This window comes from Rhipicephalus sanguineus, chromosome 6, assembly GCF_013339695.2.
Source record: "Rhipicephalus sanguineus isolate Rsan-2018 chromosome 6, BIME_Rsan_1.4, whole genome shotgun sequence".
NCBI classification, from domain to species: domain Eukaryota; kingdom Metazoa; phylum Arthropoda; class Arachnida; order Ixodida; family Ixodidae; genus Rhipicephalus; species Rhipicephalus sanguineus.
In genome coordinates this window covers 115,399,761-115,422,462 of record NC_051181.1, presented here as the reverse complement: position 1 = coordinate 115,422,462, position 22,702 = coordinate 115,399,761, and the positions used below count along the sequence as shown (strand labels likewise).

The 22,702-nt window shown below is 46.7% G+C and overlaps 2 protein-coding genes and 1 long non-coding RNA gene across 3 annotated transcripts; 1 reads left to right on the top strand and 2 right to left on the bottom strand.

Annotated features, from left to right (window-relative positions):
• The first annotated feature begins 559 nt into the window (after positions 1–559).
• Positions 560–12,152, top strand: LOC119396222 (uncharacterized). The gene is made up of 13 exons (XM_037663338.2): positions 560–1,249; positions 2,528–2,596; positions 2,691–2,807; positions 2,877–2,973; positions 3,175–3,409; positions 3,803–4,169; positions 5,106–5,276; positions 5,401–5,587; positions 6,066–6,209; positions 6,760–6,858; positions 6,917–7,088; positions 7,206–7,357; positions 7,411–12,152. Exons 1-13 carry the CDS (start codon positions 929–931, stop codon positions 7,617–7,619), a joined length of 2,340 nt encoding a protein of 779 aa, XP_037519266.1. The 5' UTR covers positions 560–928; the 3' UTR covers positions 7,620–12,152.
• On the bottom strand, positions 12,012–13,879 carry LOC119396236 (uncharacterized). The gene is made up of 3 exons (XR_005184407.2): positions 13,340–13,879; positions 13,060–13,264; positions 12,012–12,126 (listed from the first exon to the last, which is right to left on the bottom strand). It is a non-coding gene; the product is annotated as an uncharacterized LOC119396236 (long non-coding RNA).
• Positions 13,880–15,967: 2,088 nt separating this feature from the next.
• Positions 15,968–21,484, bottom strand: LOC119397480 (neprilysin-2). The gene is made up of 3 exons (XM_037664905.1): positions 21,380–21,484; positions 19,543–19,659; positions 15,968–18,010 (listed from the first exon to the last, which is right to left on the bottom strand). Exons 1-3 carry the CDS (start codon positions 21,482–21,484, stop codon positions 15,968–15,970), a joined length of 2,265 nt encoding a protein of 754 aa, XP_037520833.1.
• Positions 21,485–22,702: the final 1,218 nt, after the last annotated feature.

Here is a 22,702-nt window from a genome sequence, read left to right as displayed (position 1 = left end):
TGACCACCTGGGGTTCTTTAACGTACACCTAAATCTAAGTGCACGGGCCTCTAGCATAATGCCTCCATAGAAATGCGGCCGCCGCGGCCGGGATTCGATCCCGCGACCTTCGGGTCAGTAGTCGAGGGCCATGAACACATACCACCGTGGCGGGTGTAACAGAATAAAATCCAAGAGAACAGGACGTGCTTGCTTGCTTTGCTTTGCTTTGCTTTGCTTTGCTTTGCTTTGCTTTGCTTTGCTTTGCTTTGCTTTGCTTTGCTTTGCTTTGCTTGGCTTGGCTTGGCTTGGCTTGGCTTGCATTTGCCTCACACCCACAACGGGGGATTGGCCAAGAAGCCTTCGGTTAAAGGGGCCCTGCACCCTCAATTACGCACGTTGTTTTTATCGGCCGTTTGCTTTCTATGGGTCTTGGTGACGGCTGTGGCACCAACGAAAGCGGCGAGAACGAAGCGTTTGATATTTTAATTTGCTTCCGAAATGGGTTTCCGCGCCGATTGCAGCGTCGTACAACGACAATTTCTGTTACAGGAAGTGAGGTAGCGTGCGTGACTTATGCTGTTCGTTTTGATTGGTGGGAAATAAATAATATATAGTACACGCTTGCGACACACTGAGTATGTGGAATTTACTCATTTTACTGTGTTTAATGCTCGTTACAGCTGCGAAAAGAACACCAATTTGTGCATCGATTTTAACTTATCAGAAACTGCGACACAGATGGCGCTGCCGAACGGCCTACTCAAGGCGCAGCCGGCGCAGCCTTCATCAATACACTGTGCTTTGCATTTCTTTCTTACACAGATTTTCCATGTGCTCGAGGTGTCTAGGTGTGTTTGCGTACCTACCATCAACTGCTGGTGTCGTCTTTGGTATTTGTCACCTGCCAGCATTGTGTTGAGTAAACTTGATTGTGTGCACGTTCCTCATGGTTCGATATAAGTGCGCGGTAACCGGCTGCGCAAGCAGCAGCGAAACTGGGGGACTGTCGTTTCATTCTTTTCCCACGGCCGATGATCGACGGAAAATGTGGTTGGAGGCGCTAGGCTGTGGAAGCAGTGGAAGTACACTGGCACGCCGGGTATGCTCGCTGCATTTCGACGAGCGCGCCTTCACACGTGTTGGCTCCGAGACTCAACGTGGTATGAAGCGACGGCGGCTGTGCCCCGACGCAGTTCCGAAAGGCAGCGCATCTGCTGCTGGGGTTGGACGTGCTATTACTGAAGAGCGCACAGGAACAGACGCTGCCGTGAGTACAAATTTGTGAACTGCCGTGTGGTTAGTCAGTTTTTACCGCGAAAGCTGTTAACATATGACAAGAGCCTTTTTTTTTTTTTTTGTGGCGTAGTTTTCCGCGCCGCTACTGCCGTTGTTCGTAGGCTGTTGCTAGGGTTACGTCCAGACGTAACTGTAGCCACCGCTATCGTTACGTCCAGACTAAAGTCCCTAGATTTTTCCCTGTTGAAGAGCAGGGAAAATCTAGGGACTCTAGTCATGTGGCTTTCCACAAACGTGAGTACATTATTTTCCTGTTGCTCAGTGAAGGCCCTCTGCGCCCTTCGGGCGCGGCAACCTAATCGTGGCTTCGCCCTCGCTTCGCGAGTGCGGCCATTTCGCTAACGCTCAATGGCCGGTTGGCAGGATCACGGTCACGCGCTACTGGCCGCTGTCGCGGCCACGCGCTGTTTAGCCCGCGCAGCCTGCCCCTTCGGGGCAGGCGGAGGCGTACGTAACCCAAGAGCCGCGTCGCGCTTCTCTGGCAACAGACTTCAGCAACACCTGAGACAAAAAAAAAAAAGAAATTAAAAAAAAAAAAACTTGCAGCAGCAAGGTTCGAACCAACGTCCTCACAGTTCCGAGCACGACACGCTAGCCGCTGCGCCACTGAGGCCAATCGGTTCGGTAGGTCTAACGGGCTGTATATGTATTGCCACGCTGGACGTAACTTTTAAGACTCGTTATTCTTACGTCCAGACATAACTGCAACGGCTCGTACCGTTACGTCTAGACGTAACGCTAGACACTCCCTTGTTCGTAACCGCAATCACGCAAAATGAGAGGAAAAAACCCTGGTTCTTGCAGGATTTGAAACCAGGCACCCTGCGCGCAGTCGAGTATATTTACCACAGAGGCTCAGGCACTATCGTACTTACGCTGCCGCGAGTACTATAGAGCCTGTACTTCAAACTTATTCGCAAAAAAAAGAACCCGTCACGCCGGGTGATGAATAATGTTAACAAATGTAACGTAACTTTTGCAACTGTTCATCGTTAAATTTCGACATAACACTAGGCACAGCCTGCGACGTTGTTGCGTATGCAACCGCTTGCATTTGTTGCCACTGTGCAACCGTCAAACTTCGATCTCTTGAGTGTGCGCATATCCGCAGAACACAAAGCCTGACCACCCAGTTATGCAGTTCTAGATGAGGCAGCTGGAGCATGGCTGTGAGATTGTTGTATGACGAATCGTTGGCCAAGGTTATGAATTACTGTGCAGAATCACAGCCTATCTTTTAATCTTGCAGATGCTTGTATGCCCTATGGAAGCATCATGGACAGTGGAACACAATCCTTCAGCACTCACCAACACATCGGTAGGCTTTTTACCTGCTGTGTATTCACATGTGAACTCTTCTTGAAAACTGGAAGTAGCTGCAAGAATTGTGCTGTTTTAACCTTTCTGAACAGGATAACAGCATTCATTTCGTGGAGTCGGACTTCGCCATTGGCTGCAATGCAGAAGTTGGCACAGACACCGGAGCATGCGGTGACATGTCCCTCACTCATCTGACTGCCGGTTGCAAGGTATGCAGAATTAACTCTCGGAGACTTGAAGTAAACATGTTGACGGCGTTTTGTTATTGCTGTTTGCAGCCTAAAGAGAGTGCCAGAAGTGACCACAGTTACTGCAGAATGCGTCATTTTGCTGTGCAAACTGATGGGGTGCAAGCTACACACATGGTGTCGAAAGGTATGCTAAATGCTAACATAGCTGCTTGAAAAATATACGCACTTTGTAGTTATATTTCAACGTGGTGAAAATTCCTGCATTCTAAGCTTTCTACACATTCCAAAAAGTCAAGTTTGTTTAGTGATGAGACATGCCACTCCAAATGACGTGTTGAGTTATGTGGCTGTAGGAGGGCACTAAAAAGCCAGCATTCTGCTTCAGGTGTGCAGGTGGCAACTACTCCAAAAGTTCGTTCCGAAGGGACACAGACGGACTTCCAGGCTTGGTCAACTGCGGGATGTGGGGATGAATTGGAAGACACTGCAGAGATACTTGACTCATCAGGTCACCGTATAAGAGCACCGCTTCCATCATCTCCAATAAGATGCTCGACACCACTGCCATCGGCAAAGGATCTCGACGAAACATATGAGCCATCATTTCATGACTCACATCTGTAAGGCTTCATGCGTTGATGTACTTTCAATAGCATTTGTCCAGGGAACAGTTAAATTTGTTATTGAAACAATTGTAAATATTTGTGCAAGCATTACAGCCTTCTCATGAAGCATACTGTAGTGAGGAATGGCAGAATAATTTTGGCCAACTGGTGTTTTTGAACAAACATATAAATGCATGTGAACAAGTATTTTTGCACATCGTGCGCAGTGAAGTGCACATGCTGTGGCCAATGTCGCAACTGCCACCTAGAGATCAGTGATGAAACATGAGATCCATGACGTTACTGTTGTAGACATATTTTCTTTACTGGTTGCTGTGCTGTTCCCACCTATTCAAATGTAATCTTCCCTACAAGTAGTTATTTTTGTCTTATGCTGTTTTTTTGCAGACCAAGTGGTTGTGATTCTGTGCCACCTAGCGCTGAAAAACAGTACATCGTTTTTGAAAGCTGCTTGATGGAGCTATTCAGCATGTGCACAGTTTGCCAAGCATCGTGTAAAGCTGAAACTACACTCTATGGCTCCCTTCTACAAGTTGAGACCACCTGTGCTTGTGGGCACAAGAGTTGTTGGTTGAGCCAACCAAAAGTTTCTAATAGGGCTTTGGGTGGCATGCTTTTGTGTGCCGCTATATGCTTCTCAGGCGCGAGTCCTGAGAAAGTTCTGAGGCTGCTGAAGCAAGCCAATATTCAAGTGCCATCTACGAGGACCTACTACAGCTACCAAGGTGCACTGTTCCAGCCCGCCATACAACGTGTAGGTACCAAGCGCACTATAATTTGTACAGTATCACTTTCAGCGGCTGTGTGTACAATCATAGGCGTGCACAGGGGGGGGCCAAGGGGGCGAGAAGGGGGGGCGCAAAGTCAGCCCTATACATTGTAGGGGGGGCGAGAAGAGGGGCGCAAAGGCAGCCGCATACATTGACATAATAGGGAGGGGGGCGCTGCGACGAACCTTCGCCCCCCCTGAAGGGGAACCCTGCGCACGCTTATGTGTACAATTACACATAACTAATTTTAGGGGCTTCTCACACAATGTGTGTTGCCTCAACCAGCTTGAACCACGACATACACATTTGTACACGCTTCCCAAGTGGACAACTAGCGTTCATTTAACTTCACTGCACTGCATAACGCTGCAGAGGATCGCCTTGCTGAAGACACTGCCATGGCATGATATAGCTAATTCAGCCAGCATTTTGTCACACTTAGTATTGCAATACATTCCATTTAAGAATAGGAAATGCGCAGTGAATCGGTTGAAGATTATCTACAAGGTGCTTCCTTGACTGCTACAAATGTAGCACAGCTTTTCATCAAAGTCAGTTTCGGTGAGGTTCAGTGGTGAGCACATTTCAGGCACTTCAATTTTTAGGATCAGTAGAGCAATATTATGATTATTTTTGTTGCTACTGCAGAAAATGAAACCCATAACTCTATTCCCAGCAGGACAATGCATAGCTGCTGAGTGTGCATAGCAGCTAATCAGTCAGAAAACGTAGCTGACAGTTCATTTAGTTGGCTCACTCCAGATGAAAACAGCACCAACATAAAGTCTATTACCATGATTATGGGCTACTACTTGTGCTGTGTCAAGCAGTGGTACTGTTTTCATGAGAAAAGAGATCACGTATGAATAAATGCTGCCATTTTCAACTTTTCTTAGAAGCTTGGTGTGCTTGTGTTATAGGTTTGGGACACTGAACGAGAGGCTGTAATCGAAAGCCTTCATGGACCAGTAGCATTAGCTGGTGACGGCCGGTGCGACTCTCCCGGGTTTTCTGCGAAGTTCATGACTTACACTTTCATGGCCATTCAAACTAGTAAAATCATCCATTTCGTTCAGGTGCAGCTTGGAGAGGTGAGTTTAGTTAGTTGTGACTTTGCTGTGCATTCTTGCTGTTTTAATATGTAGTTGCAGCACTAGCACTGCACTAGATGTTCTATTAATGCACTGTAAAATATGCCTTTATTGCACACTTTAGAACAGCGAGGTGAGATCCAGCAATGCCATGGAAAAATTTGGCCTGAAGAAGGGACTTGGGGAGCTAAAGGACCAGAACGTCACTATTTGTTCATTAACTACTGACAGGCACGTGGGCATCAAAAAGTACATGAGGACATGTGAGCCGGGTATTGAACATACCTACGACGCGTGGCATGTTGGTAAAGGTAAGCAAGGTCACTTGGCAAACTTTTTGTGCCCTTAGAAAGCCAAATGGTGTTGCATTAATTTTTATGGGCCCTGGAAAGCAGCATTTTCACATACAAGTATACATGAGCTTGTTATGACCTTTCGTAAATATATGTGCAGCTTGGGTGGCCCATAAGAACAACGGTAGCACAAATTCATTTAAATTTGGGTAGCTTTCGAGCCCAGCTTCAACTGATGGATAATTTATCTGAACATTACCAATAGGAAGTATAGTCGGGGAAGGAGCATGGATCTTTTTTTGTTTACTCTTGTACTTTCCATACTGCCTAGCACTCTCCACACACAAGTGCACCATAGTGTACAGTAAAAAGTCTGAGTTCATTATTTTGCAATGTTTTTCCCCTCTTGTAAGCATTTTATTATCCAGCTAGTAAAGTGCTAAGTTGCTGGTGTTATGTGACACAATAATACGCAGTCTACTGTTTTAAAATACAGGTGTCAAGAAAAAGCTCACAGTTGCAGCCAAGAAATCTGCTTGTGCTGCCTTGAAAGATTGGATACAGCCAGTGGTCAACCATCTGTACTGGTGTGTTGCCGTTAGTGAAGGTGACGGGGATCTACTGGTAGCCATGTGGAAGAGTAAGTGAACGTGATTTTACCAAACCATTTCTTAAACATAACAATGTTTGTCGATTTCGCTGCTAATACTGTAAATGAGGTATTATCTCATTTATCAAAGCCCTTTTACCTCTTTTTGTAACCTTTTGCTTTCTGTCGATTGCTGTAGTTATCTTAACGCGTACGTCACACTCCTGAAGGATTTCTTTGTGAACTCACTTTCATACTTCCAAATTTTTTAATAGGTGGCATAATTCAATAAGGTAAGCAGGAAACTAATGTTGAACATTTCCTGCCAATACAATTTGTATTGTGACTCCATAAGTACAGAAACTTATGTGATAAATATGCCTGCTGTTTTTGGTCAAACTATTTTCATGGTAGTTTAGAGAAAAACGGTCCTGACTTAGAGAAAAACGGTCCTGAGCTCGTGGTGTCAACTGTATTTACTTCTTACTCTAAGTAAAGCATTCCACAATTGTTTACACGCAGTAAATGAGTTTACTTTGAAAAAGCTTCCGCATTATCAGGCAAATGCACAACCTATTTGGGAACTTTAATGGCTTTCCAGGCATGCTGAACCACGTCATAAACATGCACGCTGGCCATGACAGCCCTTATCCGAGGTGTCTGCACGGGGATGTGCAAAATGGAAAGTGGTTGACACCAGGTAAGTGTATACTTTGTGTGTGGTTTGGCGAGACACTCATGAAAGCACATCTTTTTAGGCACCCCGGCTTACGCACGTCTCGTGAGCATAGCTACAGAACAGGGGCTACTGAAGGATATAAGGAAGCTTTCCTCTTCTGGACAAACTTATGGACTTGAATCGTATCACAGTCTCCTAATAAGATTTGCCCCGAAGTCTGTCGCATTCAGCACCATGATGATGCGTGCAAGGTGTGTGTCACTTGCGTGCAATGTTTTCCCAATTTGATCAGAACATATTGTTGAGTTCGTGCTTGATTTGACTGTCAGGGTGCCTGAACTCTTTCAATGCTGCATTGCGCTTTACAGGACACAGTTGGCTGCTCTTCACCACAACGAAAATGCAGGTCGAGAGCAGGCAGTAGTGGCAAGAAATTGTGCACTCAGATGGAAGAGGAAAATGCTCCGTGCAAAGAAGGGAGCGGAAGTTGTTTGCCCAGTAAAAAGCAAGCCAACTTACGGTATGTAGTATTCAGATGAGTGTTCACAACACGTAACGTGTTTTTCTGTGCAGCTTATGTGGACAAGCTAATGACGGAGATGCTGCACGAGAGCTCTTCATGCAGTTCTCTCAAGAAGGCACAGCAGCAGCGAAGCAGCACCAGCAGCAGCCCCAAGCCTCTGGCCATGATCCAGCTCAACCAGCCAAGGCTATCGAAGAGTGAACTCGTAGCTGCACGGCAATCGCGATTTGTGGCGTGCTCAGTGCAGGACATGCCATGAGTATTGCATGTACAAGCGATTTCATTTAGAGCATTGGCCGAAAGTGTTATGCATGGCTGATGGACTTCCAAAGTTTCTTCATTTGTTTGGCTGGTTGCTTGTTTACTTCCTTGCGTAATTGCTTTATTTATGCACTTCTTTGCTTATGTATTCATAAATGCATACCTCTGGCCATGATCCAGCTCATCCAGCGAAGGCTATCGAAGAGTGATCTCATAGCTGCACGGCAATCACGATTTGTGGCGTGCTCAGTTCAGGACATGCCATAAGTATTGTATGTACAAATGATTTCATTTAGATCATCGTCCGAAAGTGTTATGCATGGCTGATGGGCTTCCAAAGTTTCTTCATTTGTTTGGCTGGCTGCTTGTTTACTTCTTTGCGTAATTGCTTTATTTATGCACTTCTTTGCTTATGTATTCATCAGTGCATACCTCTGGCCATGATCCAGCTCATCCAGCCAAGGCTATCGAAGAGTGAACTCGTAGCTGCACGGCAATCGCGATTTGTGGCGTGCTCAGTGCAGGACATGCCATGAGTATTGCATGTACAAGCGATTTCATTTAGAGCATTGGCCGAAAGTGTTATGCATGGCTGATGGGCTTCCAAAGTTTCATTTGTTTGGCTGGTTGCTTGTTTACTTCTTTGCGTAATTGCTTTATTTATGCACTTCTTTGTTAACGTATTCATAAATGCATACCTCTGGCCATGATCCAGCTCATCCAGCCAAGGCTATCGAAGAGTGATCTCATAGCTGCACGGCAATCACGATTTGTGGCGTGCTCAGTTCAGGACATGCCATAAGTATTGCATGTACAAGCGATTTCATTTAGAGCATTGGCCGAAAGTGTTATGCATGGCTGATGGACTTCCAAAGTTTCTTCATTTGTTTGGCTGGTTGCTTGTTTACTTCCTTGCGTAATTGCTTTATTTATGCACTTCTTTGCTTATGTATTCATAAATGCATACCTCTGGCCATGATCCAGCTCATCCAGCCAAGGCTATCGAAGAGTGATCTCATAGCTGCACGGCAATCACGATTTGTGGCGTGCTCAGTTCAGGACATGCCATAAGTATTGTATGTACAAATGATTTCATTTAGATCATCGTCCGAAAGTGTTATGCATGGCTGATGGGCTTCCAAAGTTTCATTTGTTTGGCTGGTTGCTTGTTTACTTCTTTGCGTAATTGCTTTATTTATGCACTTCTTTGCTTATGTATTCATCAGTGCATACCTCTGGCCATGATCCAGCTCATCCAGCCAAGGCTATCGAAGAGTGAACTCGTAGCTGCACGGCAATCGCGATTTGTGGCGTGCTCAGTGCAGGACATGCCATGAGTATTGCATGTACAAGCGATTTCATTTAGAGCATTGGCCGAAAGTGTTATGCATGGCTGATGGGCTTCCAAAGTTTCATTTGTTTGGCTGGTTGCTTGTTTACTTCTTTGCGTAATTGCTTTATTTATGCACTTCTTTGTTAACGTATTCATAAATGCATACCTCTGGCCATGATCCAGCTCATCCAGCCAAGGCTATCGAAGAGTGATCTCATAGCTGCACGGCAATCACGATTTGTGGCGTGCTCAGTTCAGGACATGCCATAAGTATTGTATGTACAAATGATTTCATTTAGATCATCGTCCGAAAGTGTTATGCATGGCTGATGGGCTTCCAAAGTTTCATTTGTTTGGCTGGTTGCTTGTTTACTTCTTTGCGTAATTGCTTTATTTATGCACTTCTTTGCTTATGTATTCATCAGTGCATACCTCTGGCCATGATCCAGCTCATCCAGCCAAGGCTATCGAAGAGTGAACTCGTAGCTGCACAGCAATCGCGATTTGTGGCGTGCTCAGTGCAGGACATGCCCTAAGTATTGTATGTACAAATGATTTCATTTAGATCATCGTCCGAAAGTGTTATGCATGGCTAATGGGCTTCCAAAGTTTCTTTATTTGTTTGGCTGGTTGCTTGTTTACTTGTTTGTGTAATCGTCTTATTTATGCACTTCTTTGTTAATGTATTCATCAGTGCATACTGCAACCTTTTCAGCAGCGCTGCATGTTTCAGCCCTACTGTTATTTTGAGGTTGAGGCAGGCTCTGACAAGAACTTTGCAGAGGCTTCACAGAAGCGGTGGGCAGAAGCAAAGAATTCAGTCAAGCATTGTAGATACAATGAAATGTAGCAAATTTTTGCGATGTGCGCCTGAGGATGCAATACTTGCTGGCTTTGATTTCTAGGCAATGTGTGTTTAGACTCGTAAGTGCTTGTTGCCTGTTGTATATTTTCATCTCCACATAGTTATCGCGAGAGAACATGCTTTGTGACTTTTAACATAAACTGAGAAGAAATAGTTAAATAAGAAACATCTTGGGAAACAACATTTCAACACAGGGACTGTATGTCCAAACGTTGGCTCCATCGGTAATCATAGCTTGACAATTTCTCATCTCTTCAAGCCTTAAATTTCTGTCTGTTCCACCCTGAACTACTTTGAATATCACGTGCGCTGTGTTTCTGATCCATTTTCGGTACCTTGTCACTTGATGTATACGCATGCTTCTTTTACGTCACATATGAACCATTCTTTAAGTGTGACCAATATGGCTGCGATGTCGGCGTAGGCGTCATTCGACATTTGAAATTTATTTGCTGATGCTTCAGAGTTATTGGGCTAAGCAGCTAAAGAAGATGCTTCTTTCTGGTGGACTGATTATATTTTTTGTTCACCCCAGTCTTGTCTCGGCAGCAAGAGGAGCTTTGTTTTGAAAGTTTTACATTACTAAAAGCAGTGCTGCTCACCTAATTTTCATAAAATTGCTGCTTTCTTAGATAATAACTTGTCTAATCACAGCCTTTGCCATTTTCTAGCAAATGGCTAGAAGAAGGTTCTAGGAAGCAGTGTAAAGGTAGTAGAGTAATTGCATGCATACCTTGCTTGCCTACATAGAATGTGTTTGTGGGAATATAAAACATCCTCTATAATTGGGTCAGTGTGGATAGTATTCTGGCCAGTTCATTAGGGGAAAATATAGCACCCTGTAGATTTCGTAGACAAGCAGAAGACTGAGTAACACTTAGACAGAAAGATATCTCTGCTGACATGCTTAATCATTTTTATGAGATTAAATTTTGTCTTATGCGCTACCAAAGCGTACTTTTCATTGTACCTCTGGTTCAATGTTTTTGTTCTACCGTACTGCCATTGAAAGTCATCATTTTAACAGATTGTTCCTGCCATTGGCTGCATATCACTAATTTATCACCAAGATGAACACTGAAGCACAGATGAACCAAATGTTGAGAAACGTATTAAAATATACCTAGAGTAGCTACGACTTTTTCACACAAATCTTTTCTTCTGAGAAGAAATGTGATTTATATGGCCTTCACAGTGATGCGCGAGACAGTTATTGTCGTGATTTCTGTGCACATCGGTTGAACGCATCGATGCAACGATGTTAATCAAGTGTTTCTGTCATACAGCTTCTGTCACTTGTCGACACTAGCCCCTTTCCGCTGTGGCGGAACGCTTGTATAGCACTCACAGACAACAATACTAATTATGGGTGCCGTTAGGGTTGAGGGTTGCAGCTTATCGTAGACCAAGTCGTCTGCGAACATCTTCAGGAACACTCGATGCCACCATGACTGATGTGTGTATCGGTAGTTGACTCTTCACTTGACCTTCGCAAAATGTGCACTAGTGTGACATTGCCTCCTCACTTGTGACGCAAGTGATGCTTCTGAGGAAATATTGCTAAATTTTGCAATATTTCCTTGAATTTTATCACCGATGCTTATGTAGATGTTATCCTGACAGAAACAAAACAATCATTCTATTCCTGTTCTTTTCCTATTCCTATTCCTATTCAAGTGGTCACGTTTTGATGGAGGCAAAATGCTAGAGATCTGTGTACTGTGCGATGCCAGATTCTCAAAAATTTCCCGAGCCCTCCACTACGACATGCCTCATATTCGTGGTAGTTTTGACAGGTTAACATTGGACATAAATTTTTGTTGCTTTCACTATAGTTGTCTGATGATGTATCATTCAAAGATAGACCAAACATGTTTTCTTTGACCATCACTGTACATTGCACTTGAGTGTGTTGCTCTATTATATGTTGTACGTAATTTTACTGCTACTCCTGTATGTGCACATACCCTCCACCTTACAGTGCCTGCAGTGCGTTTACTGTAATCAAGTTCTGCATTGCCTTTGTGACAATAAAGATGAAATGGCACTTTGGCTGCATGATTTCCCATGAAGTATTGCAGAATGTACTTCATGTTTGTGTTAAAATCCAGTAAGCTATGAAGCCACACAACCACTGTGATTAGATTTTTATTGCAATTCCGGGTACTTAAATCCTGCATAATCTTCTGATGGAACATTTTTCTGATGAGCCTAATAGCACAAGCAGGAACCACTTTCCGGTTTCTTGGCCCGAGCCGGCCCCAGATCCAACGAGTAAACTGCCGACAGGCAATGTATCGATACCTCCTGTAAAATAAACATTTTTATATACATTCACTGCCTCCAATGCCCATTTCGAACCTTTCAGGTGTGACATGCATTCAAAAATTCGGTATTGTCACGTTTCTTGCAGCAGCATAATTAACAGCATGCTGCTACAGAGCATAGTAACATAATTTTTCTACGAGTTTTCTAAATCCTACGGCATCTGTACAGGATTGCGATCTGTACAAGCATCACCTATTTATTGCCTCGCATACTTATTTTGCATCCAGCAGTCTGTTTGCATTATGTGCATGATGTAAACCTTGAAAACAATACAAGACGACCTGCTATATTCCACATTATGTGCAGTGAGAGGAGAAGCAAACGTGCACTTCTGAACTTTAGCAAAAACCGGCTCGTATTCCAACTTGCAGCAATGGTTCTAAGTACAAACGTTTGAACCTGCTACACATTTCGTTGCCAATTATTTTCATTGGTCCTATTTCTTCGAATACACAACATTTACAATTGTGTTTGTTGGGTGTAAAAGGCATTAAATTTACCCATGCAAGAACAGGCGTTATCAGTGCCATGCGAAACGTCTGCATGCACCAAAAGGCCCATATTTCAGCTGTGTAAAAAAAAAAACTTTTGCCTATGATGTCTCAAAAACAGGAAAATAGTAACGCACATGCGCCATCGCTCTCTCAAGCGTTCCGCAACCCAGTGACCACGACACCAAACACGCATAGTGGGAGCGTCTTATTTGCCGAACACGATGGACGTAACTCCGGCAGTTGCTATTTTTACGCCTAGATAACGCCAGAAACTTTAGCAAAGTCAAAGCGCAATCTGCCGTTACAATGAATGGCAGACGCTTAAATCATAGACAAAAAAAAACTAGTTCCTGAGGGTACCAAGCGACGAACACATACACGATCCACGGCCGCATTAGAGCTTTGAAATGCCACTTACTTGTGGATGTCCATCAACGGCTGCTCGCCCCTTTCTCGCAGCTCGCAGTACGCCACATGTAGCACTTCTGTGTCAAGACACAGCGTAAAAAAAATAATCATCTTCACAAATGCATGGTTCATTGCGCATTACGCATTGTGGCATATCACGGCAGAACAGCCGCTCTGACGCCGTAGGCGTGTGATCACACCGGTCACATCGACACCTGCAGGCGCATGAAATGCACATAACACGTGAGCGACTACGAAACGAAACGTCAACGAACACACGATAGCCTCACCAATTTATGTTGGCGCGATCCACGTGGTCGTCGGGATCCTCGGGACGCGGTGCTTCTCCATGGCCCTCGTCACTGTCGTGCTCTTGTAGCGTCGCTCTCGGTGACGGTGCTGAAATTTCCAGCGGCGTGTCGTCATACGGAACGACGCTTAGCGCTTCGCTTCTCCGTAGGAGTTCACGTTCAAGGTCCGTCCAGTCGGAGGAGCTCATCGTTTCTGAAACGTTCGAACGTCCTCCCGCCTGCCGGCCTACCGTTCTTCCCTCTCATGTCAGCTAACTTGTGTGGCACATAAGCCGTCAAAAGGAGCGGCGCCCGCTTGCGACTAGAAGGCCACCATGTGCTGCGCGGTTCCGGTATGGCAAAATGTAAGTCGCGTTTTGATTGGAAGCAGACAAAACTCCAGTGACACGTCACTGGGCGAGTGAAATACGAAAGGGTACGCCAATTTCTGTCGTCTGCTTTTATTTTGAATTTGTAAGTTCAATAACTTCCGTTTCCGTGCGTCTATCTCCAAAATTCTTTTTGCATTCATCTCAGGACGATACAAAGAACGCGTTCCGATGTAAAAATCGGAGGGTAAAATATGGGTGCAGGGCCCCTTTAATGTAACTTGGAACGCTACTCACAACTTGTGAGAAGCGCACGTCCTCCTTTTATTCGGTCCCTGTGTTTTTAGCGCTATGGCTTCATTGAATGTTACAGAATACTTGACTGCCACGCAGAATACCAAGGTTCGACCTCAGCTCGAACCCCGGATTTTATGAAGGTCACGCGAGTTTCTGTGTACCGCACGCTTCGTTTTGCCCCCAAGGTCAGCGTCTGATGAGGCCTTCAAGGCTTTCGCTTTAATAGACTTTATTCTGCAAATAAAGCCAATGGCACCCGTAGGTGCAGACCCAGGTCTGGGCTGTGTAGACTCCCGGAGAGCCCGGGCCATCGCGGAGGGTCTTCATCTTCCGGTGTCGACCTGGGTGGAGCCGCCGACTGGTAGAGGGGGTCGTCGGACTTCCTTACACTAGTCTCTCTGGTCTTTCAATAAAGTTCTTTGTATGTATGTGGTACCCGTAGGTGGGCGACCACCTCATCCCAGGTCGCCGCGGATTTCTGTCGATAGCCCAGCTTTGTTCATGAACGGTGTAGTGTCGCACACCAGTAGATGTAGTTACATAGAGTAATTACTTGCATTGTAAATACACACTGGTGGCACCACAACTGTCGCATGCAGATAGAGTGTTGACACGAGTCGCGTGCTGCGTCCGTTCGGCCGCCATGGTTCTGACGACATCACAAACGGTAAACGGGTACGAAATTCGGAGACGTACAGGACCCGACACACAAATATGCACTACCGATTGAAGCTACCCTGCCAAATACAAGCCATGACCAAATATTTTCTAGATGTTATCGTCGATGCTGCGTGCGTACTGAGCCCAAAAAACGCCCGAAGAAGACAAGGTGGAAGCAATATTGGCAACTTTCTGTGCCCAACGGGCTAGGAAGCTATGCGAGTATTGGCTCCAATAATATTTTTGATTACACCCTCAAAAATTAAAATACAACTTAAAACCACGATTGATGTACGAGGCGCACCGTATCATCTGGTGCTTTTCGCGTAAACTTCGCACGTGACAAAGTAACACGCAGCTATGGCTTGCATTGAAGAGCTTGTGGGCGTCCTCGTCAAAATTTCGCATTTTTTATATCCCGCTTCCTTTTGTTCGGCTGTGTGTTTACACGATTACTAATAATTCGTTATTGCGAATTTTCATGTCCAGCGTTGTCAACACAACACACGTTGTGCGTCATTCACAATTGCACATCGAATAACTCACCGTCTATATACAGCGTGGCAACTGTCCCAGGCTGTCTCACGTTTTTTTTTTTTTAATCGCTCCTTTACGTCACAAGCGAACGGACTATCCGTATTTTACAGTTGCTAAACCTCGCAAGTTCTATCGCACGGACATTCCCGCGAACGTCACCTAGTCGCAGCTCGTAAATTCCTTGAGCCGACTTTGCATGTAGTCGCGGCGAAAAAAAAAAAAAACAAGGTGATGAAATTGCTACCGCGAAGAGAGCGTGCCTTGCTTCAAGAAGGCGTTTCTCCTCTTGTTTGTCGACACACTCACTAACCACGCGATGCTAAACGAACGAGCAGTTGACTGTTGCGACACGTGTAACCTTGGCACAGTCGAGTTGTCGCCGACAACCTTGCTCTTGCGTCCACACTGCATTGACGGGAACACCAGCCTGCAGCCTTGAAGGAGTTCCGCACCATGGCATGCCGAGATAACTCGAGAACTGTTCACACTTATGAATTCGCAAACCGTAGGCGAACCGAATGGCTGCGTGTATGACAAAGACGAAGTCTAATTGGCAGCGCCATGCTATACCGAAAATCAAAGGAAATGACACATGACGTCACATATACCTATACACGTATCCAGTATCAAATAAAATCGTCACCTATTAGCCGGTCAACGGACACACTCAAATAAAAGAATCGTACGACAAATTTTCGTATGTCTAGATGTCCATGCCAAGCACATGCAAACATTAAACTAAAATTGCGAACTAAACATAGAAGAGGCGAAAAAAAGTGGCACAAAGCGAAACGCCTTCGTTAGTTCAATCGAAAAACAGGCACTTGTTCGTTGGGTTCATCTTGCTTTTCGACGAGCAGCGGAAAGCGGCGGCGAACCTGAGCGAGTGCCGCAGCGGCACGTTGCACGTGTCGCCGTTGCTCTTGAGTGCGCAAGTGGACAAACAGTATGTCAGGAAGAACAGCTGGTCTTCGGTTAACTCCTCCAGGCCTCTCAGCCGAAACTCGTCGACGCCGTGCTGGCTGAGGTAGGTCAACGCGGCTTCGCTTCGGTACGCCGCGTACGCGACGGCCAGCCCGTTCACCAACGGGAACAGTGCCGACTGGCGCCGCGAGCCCGGCCCGCCAGTCGGGCCGCCCTGTCCGTCCAACAAGTCGCAGTGGAGGTGTTTCTGCAAGTCCTCCGACGCTCCCCACCAGGCCTCGTTCTCGCCGGCCTTGTTGACGAACGCGCCGTGGCTGTCGAACGAGCGCACCATGCACTGCGCCAGCATCATGCCCAGCGACGCGTACCGCATGGCCAGTGTGCCGTCGTCGTACAGAATCGGCGGCTCCATTGCGCCCAGCGCCACGTAGGCGATGTTGTAGTAGTAATTGTAGCGGCTCGCGTCGCCGCCGCCGAGCCGCTTCGAGAAGATGCTGATGAAGCTGTCGTCGCCGATGACCTTGCGGTACGCCTTGGCTATGGCGATGAAATTCTCCACAAAGGGAGCGCGGATCCTGGGGAAGTCCTTGTACAGCTGGGCCAGGTCGATCTTCGAGAAGAAGCGGTCGTCGGGCATCGCGTTGAAGCTAAGTTCGTCCAGCTTGGCATACGTCTTATCCTTGACGATCGTGTCGATCCAGTAACTGTCGCGGATACTCTTCTTCACTTCCGACTTGATCATGTCGTAGAAACGTTGCAGTTCGCCGCGGACGGTGGCGTTGTAGCGCGCGTATATGTGTTTGGCCGAGATGAGGAGGCCGAAGTACGACTGCACGTGGTTGAGGCAGGCCCTCTTCATGGTCATCTCGAGCACAGCGGCGTTGGCGCCCTCGTGGATCAGTTCCGGCTTTCCGGCGATCAGCCACAAGTTCTGACGGACAAACACCCACGCGAACCCGGTGAGTAGAGACGCCTTCTTTTCCTTGTAGTTATTCACCAGGCGATCGAGTTTCTGGAGGATGGTGGGGTCCTCGAGGGCCACCGGACTGTTCAGCGTCCACGCGAACTGAGGCCCGTGGAGCGCGTTCAGCTGGTCCCGCCACCAGTTCGAAGCGGGCTTTGTGAAGTGCTCGATGTCCTTCAACACGAACTTCGTGTCGTTGGTGGCATCCGGCGGAACGCTGATGGCAGCGTTCATGAGGTCTTTGACCACGTCCTCCAGTTCCGCGTAGCCGCTGTCCGGCAGGTTGGCCTTCAGAAGTCTGCAGTGCTCCCTGACGTTCGCCGTCCACTTGCGCGGTTCGCTCAGGTCCTGCCACTTGGGCGTCATTAAGCCGCGCCTCATGTACAGCGTCTGGCTCCTCTTTCGGTACACGGGCATGGCTCGCAGGTTGAAGAACATGTGGAAGTTCCAGTTGATGCTCAGGTTGAGAAGCAGCGTCAACGGATTGGTCGCATCGTTCTGAGTCTTCTCGGGCCACATGAGGCCCATGTCTTGTTTGAAGTCCTTGAAGATCTTCAGCTCGCTGTCGATCTCGATACGAGCCCCGACGCAGCTCTGGTAGAACAGGGGCGCTGCTGGAACGATAGACTGCTGCGGATCCCCCTGCATCTCCTCCATCGCTATGGCGGCCGACGAGGCGAAGACGCGAGCTAACAAGGACTTCTCGTTGCCCATGGGTTTCCAGGAACCGCACGTGAAGCTGTAGAAGTCGGTGCACGGATCGACGCTGGTGTCCATGGCGGCCTTCAGCTCCTTGACGTGTTTCTCGCAACCAGCAGTTTCGCACAGGGCCACGATGGGCTCGTAGGTCAGCCACCGGGCGAAAAGCAGCACGCAACCGGCGACGGCGAGTGCTGCCACGAACAACACGATGGCGCTGTGCAAGTTTGCCTTGTGCGACGAACCACGGGAAGTGCTGCTCTGCATTTGACGGACAGGGGAAGACAATGAAAGAAAGAGTTGACAGATGGAACTCGCTTGTTGGAACATGTACGCTAAGCAACGCTTTCATGAACCGCTTCACTTGGTTTTGCAAAAATAAGGAAACATATACATGTAGCTAAGGGGTCATTGAACATGGAATGTCACTGTAGCCAATGCTTCAACGAGTAAACTTAACATTTATATGTACGCTATAGCTCACCCTATAGGCCTCCGCGTCCTATATATAGTACGAAACTATATAAAAATACGTTAGACTATATATAGTCCACAGGCTCCCGCTGTGATCAGTTTTCGTCGCATACCTGTCGCCGCGTCGTTGTCAAGGCGTCTCGATCGCCAGTAAACTTGCTCTCTCGATCCTGCGAAAATCAGTTGATAAATCAATAGACGATTTGATCGATCAGTGAAATAGTGCACAGTGAATTGTCAGAAAGAAAACGTGTACCAAATATTTGGACCAATAGCTTTTGCAGAAATTGCGGTATGATACTCACTGCCTCTAAAAACACGCCATGCCTGCAGTAATGGGATTTAGACGAGTTGGATCACGTTGAGTCAGCGTCAAATATTCCGGCTTATGCCACGAAATCGATTTCAGGCATGGCAGTTCGCGAGTGCCACATTTTATGGCTTTGAGACAAGTCTCACGAAATGGATCGACGTCTTTGTTCAGGAGAGCGATACATTAGCATACTAGGTGGCCGTTCATACCTTCTCTTTGCGACAAAGACAATAATTGGAACGGAGATACGAACAGGACGGTTGGAATCTGTAATCATCGTCTCTTTGTCGTCGTTTTTGTATCCAGCGCAAGAAGAAACTATGAAGCAAAACTGCTAACTTGTAACAGCACCAGCAATGGAACCATGATAAGGAATTCGCTAACGTATCTTTCGGTATCTTGTATCGTATCCCGATACCATTGCAAAGTATCTTTGCCCAACCCTGGTACTTAAGGCTTTCATTCACTAGTAAAAATATTGACTGTCAACAATACCTAAAGGCGATGCAGTCAAAAGTGATCGACTAGGCACGCTGCCTCACGCTATGATTGTAGGAAACCGGCGCACAAATCTGGCTCAGACAAAGTGAGGCACAAATAAGACACGCACATTACATCGTATATACGTATTCATTCATCTTCGTGAGATCTCGCTATTACAGCGTAACATAACAAACCAACAAACCCAACTTAACGTGACGAACGCGATAAGTGGAACTAGTTGTTTCATGTTGATCTTGCATTAAGATATAGTTCCAAGTACCCAACTCGAATAACAGAGGTAAACCCAGAATAACAAGATGAAGCACGACTAGAAGTTGTCCGATATGTTTACGTGCGTCGTATTTAAATCTATAAAACGTAGGATGTTACGGAGTTGCCCATCGTGCTTCGACTTCCTATCCTGCATTTCTGTCTGTTGTTCATGCGTTCATATTAAAAATAAAGTGCAACTCTAAACTCGCCTCAGTCATAAACGCGAGTATGCATTTTGTGTGGGACATACCTCTCGCATGGTTCCAGTAGTGACCTCGACATTGATGGGGTCCTTGGAGTCCTTCATGTCCTTCGAGATACTCAGTTTGGACGACGTTCTGGACACTCCCGGCTTGTCAGCGCTTTTCTAAATTTTTCGGAACAAAAAAAAAAACAGCACCAGTTCAACTTGTTGCATTTCGTGCTTTAACTTTCGTATCATCATCGACAGCCTGACTACGCCCACTCCAGGACAAGGGCATCTCCCATGTTTCGCGAATTCACCCGCTCCTGTGCTCGCTGCGACCATTGTATCCCCGCATACTTCTTAATCTCATCTACCCACCTAATTTCCGGCCTTCCCCCTCGCTCACTTGCCTTCTCTTGGAATCCTATCTAACTCTTAATGACCAGTAGTTGTCTTGCCATCGCGCTACATGCTCTGTCCATGCCCATTTCATAATCTTGATTTCGACTAGGATGTCCTTAACAGCCTTTTGTTCCCTTACCCACCCTGCTCTCTCTTTGTCCTTTAATACCGGTGTCATACGGTCACTTTCGATCGCGATCAGGGCCAATCCGGATTATATGCTCGATCAGATCAGGTGCTGCTACACAGTCTCCTTCAATCGCGATCAAGCCCGATCGTGATCAAGACGATCGCGATCAGCGCATCGCGATCTGGCTCCCAGATTCGGATTTGACTGACGTCAGCGCCAAGCTCGATCCAGATTAGTCTGGACCGGTTAGAAGCGAACATTCTTGATCACGATAAAGAAATCCGATCTGGATTTGCCCTGATCGCGATCAAAAGGGCCCGTGAGTATAAGACTACACCTTAAGGTTAGACTTCACTACAGTAAAACCTGAAACTTCACTACAGTAAAACCTGAAACGTGATTCATTCCGATGTGCCAGATTTGCGTGAATAAGGTTCGCACGTTGTGCACCGCAGATGAATATCAGCGTCGTCATAATTTGTAGATCGCTTGTAACCATACTGTTCGCACCGCGTGTAAACATAACAGTGGACTGAAGGATTCGTTGGATAGGAAACTGAGGCGTGAATACACGGACACAAGAGAAATAAAATTTCAGCGTACTATAGGCTACAACCTCAGTGACTATGCGAACGAACACTGAGAAGAAATCGGAAGCAATATTCTTTATAATTTGTTTCGGCCCTAGCTAGCATATGTAATGCTGTCCTGTACGAATGCTTGACTACCAAAGGCCGCACTATTAACTTCTGGCTGATTGCCCGGATGTCTCGTCTCGGTCTCGCAACGATGCCCGGATGACCCCGTTTGAATGCCCGGATAATGGCGCTGGCTTTTGGCTCCAGGTCACTTGGAAGCCTGCACGAGCTAAAAACACTTCATGCTAAAGCGTGGTTTGCGAGCCAAGGAATCTTATTCGCTTTAGAAAGGTTTGCCGAGGTTATGTCCCTACCGCATTGAACCACTGGCTCCCGCGCCCTGCGGTGTACTTGCGCGGATGTACTTGCGCACGCGTGTACTTACACGCGTACACGCGTACGCGTGTACTTGCGCGGACAAACGTCCGACTGAAGAAACGAGCTGCACACCCGCGGCTTCGAATTCCACTCTCGTGGTCACCACTCTCGACGCGTGGTGACCACGTACAAAACGAGCAGGTCAACAACCCAATGACTCGACAATGCATTTAGCTGCGCTGGCTGGTACTGACAATCCATAATACTAGCGCCCACACACTACAGATTACACAGAACGACACGGCTGTCCTGTGTCGTTCTGTGTTGTCTGTAATGTGTGTTCGCAATTATTATGGATTCATCAACAACCCAAGTACTACTACAGCAACGCCGAGCGCATCGTTCTACCCACCTTGCTAGACCGCGAAGGCTGGATGCCGCTGCTCTGGGTCGCCTTCCGGTGGTGTTTCTGCCTCCTGGAGCCTTCATCGCGCTTCACGTTCGGCCTGTGAGCCATGGTGACAAACACGCCCGCAGATACGGAGTGACGAGGCACGGACGTGTAGGCCTGTAGTATTGGGAACACGCCTCGGCTACGCAAGCTTGACGCGGTAGTTTGTAAGGCCTCTGACAAAGGCGCCTCGTGATTGCGTTCGGGGCGTTCGTCGCGCGGCACGCGAGTCTTGGTTCTAATTACGATGATGATAACCCTGATGATGATGATGATGATGATGATAATGATGATAATGGGCAAGAGGAACAGAGTGGGTCAGGGAACAAACGTGTCTTAAGAACATCTTCGTTGAAATCAAGAAGAAGAAATGGGCACTTGGAGCGCGTAGGCAAGATAGCCCCTGGTCACTAAGGGTAACCGACTGGATTCCAAGAGACGGCAAGCGTGCAAAGGGGAGGCAAAAAGTTAGGTGGGCAGGTGAGATTAAGAAGCTTGAGGGATAACTTGGCCGTAGCAAGCACCATGAGGACCGAGTTGATTGGAGAAGCATGGGAGGGATTTTCGCCCTGCAGTGGACGTAGTCAGGCTGACATTGATGATGATTATGGTGATGATTCTCTTGAATGGCTCGCAACCACTCTGCGGAATTTTTTTTTTTAACTTCGAAAGCCTGCCCTTCGGCATAGTAATTGGTGGTATCAAAAATACTCACGCAAATTTGCGTGTGCATTTCCAAAAACTGAACATCTGAACCTTTAGGTAACATTTTGAAATGTGTACGTAATGATTTCAAAAGTGAAAAAAGAACATATCAACAGGAAACCTTGATAGCTGTGCAGTTGCAAAACAAAACCGTAATAATTGCGCCACGTCGAAAGTACAATTGTTTTAGCTCGAAACGAACATAACCGAAAACATAATTCCACTCTATTCACGTGCCAAAGTCACGACCTCACTGGGGATAAAAGAAATCAGAAAGGCGGCGCTACAAGAAGAAAGAAAAACGAAAAGGAAGTGGAAAATAAATTACCCCATATTCTCAGCACAGGGTACCCAGACTGCCTAAGAACTGGCTAACCTCCCTGTCTTTCCGCCTATTTCTTCCTCATCCTGCATTTGGGAACACCGGATTAATTTTGATCACTTTCGGGGATATTACGAGGACCTAAATATGAGTACAGAAGCGTTTTTGGGTCTCCCCTTAGTGAAAATGCGTCCGCCGTGGCCGAGAATCGAGCCCGCGACTTCATGCTTAGCAGCGAAACGCCAGTAGGCGTTAAG

Bases quoted from the DNA above. Each gene is read 5' to 3' on its own strand.
- LOC119397480 (XM_037664905.1), bottom strand. From the start codon at position 21,484: ATGGCTCACAGGCCGAACGTGAAGCGCGATGAAGGCTCCAGGAGGCAG. The intron at 19,660-21,379 runs GTGGGTAGAACG...CGAAAAATTTAG, and splicing joins AGCCTTCGCGGTCTAGCAAG to AAAAGCGCTGACAAGCCGGG. The intron at 18,011-19,542 runs GTATGTCCCACA...CGTCAAATGCAG, and splicing joins CTACTGGAACCATGCGAGAG to AGCAGCACTTCCCGTGGTTC.
- LOC119396222 (XM_037663338.2), top strand. From the start codon at position 929: ATGGTTCGATATAAGTGCGCGGTAACCGGCTGCGCAAGCAGCAGCGAA. The intron at 5,277-5,400 runs GTGAGTTTAGTT...TGCACACTTTAG, and splicing joins TTCAGGTGCAGCTTGGAGAG to AACAGCGAGGTGAGATCCAG. The intron at 6,859-6,916 runs GTAAGTGTATAC...ACATCTTTTTAG, and splicing joins TGGAAAGTGGTTGACACCAG to GCACCCCGGCTTACGCACGT.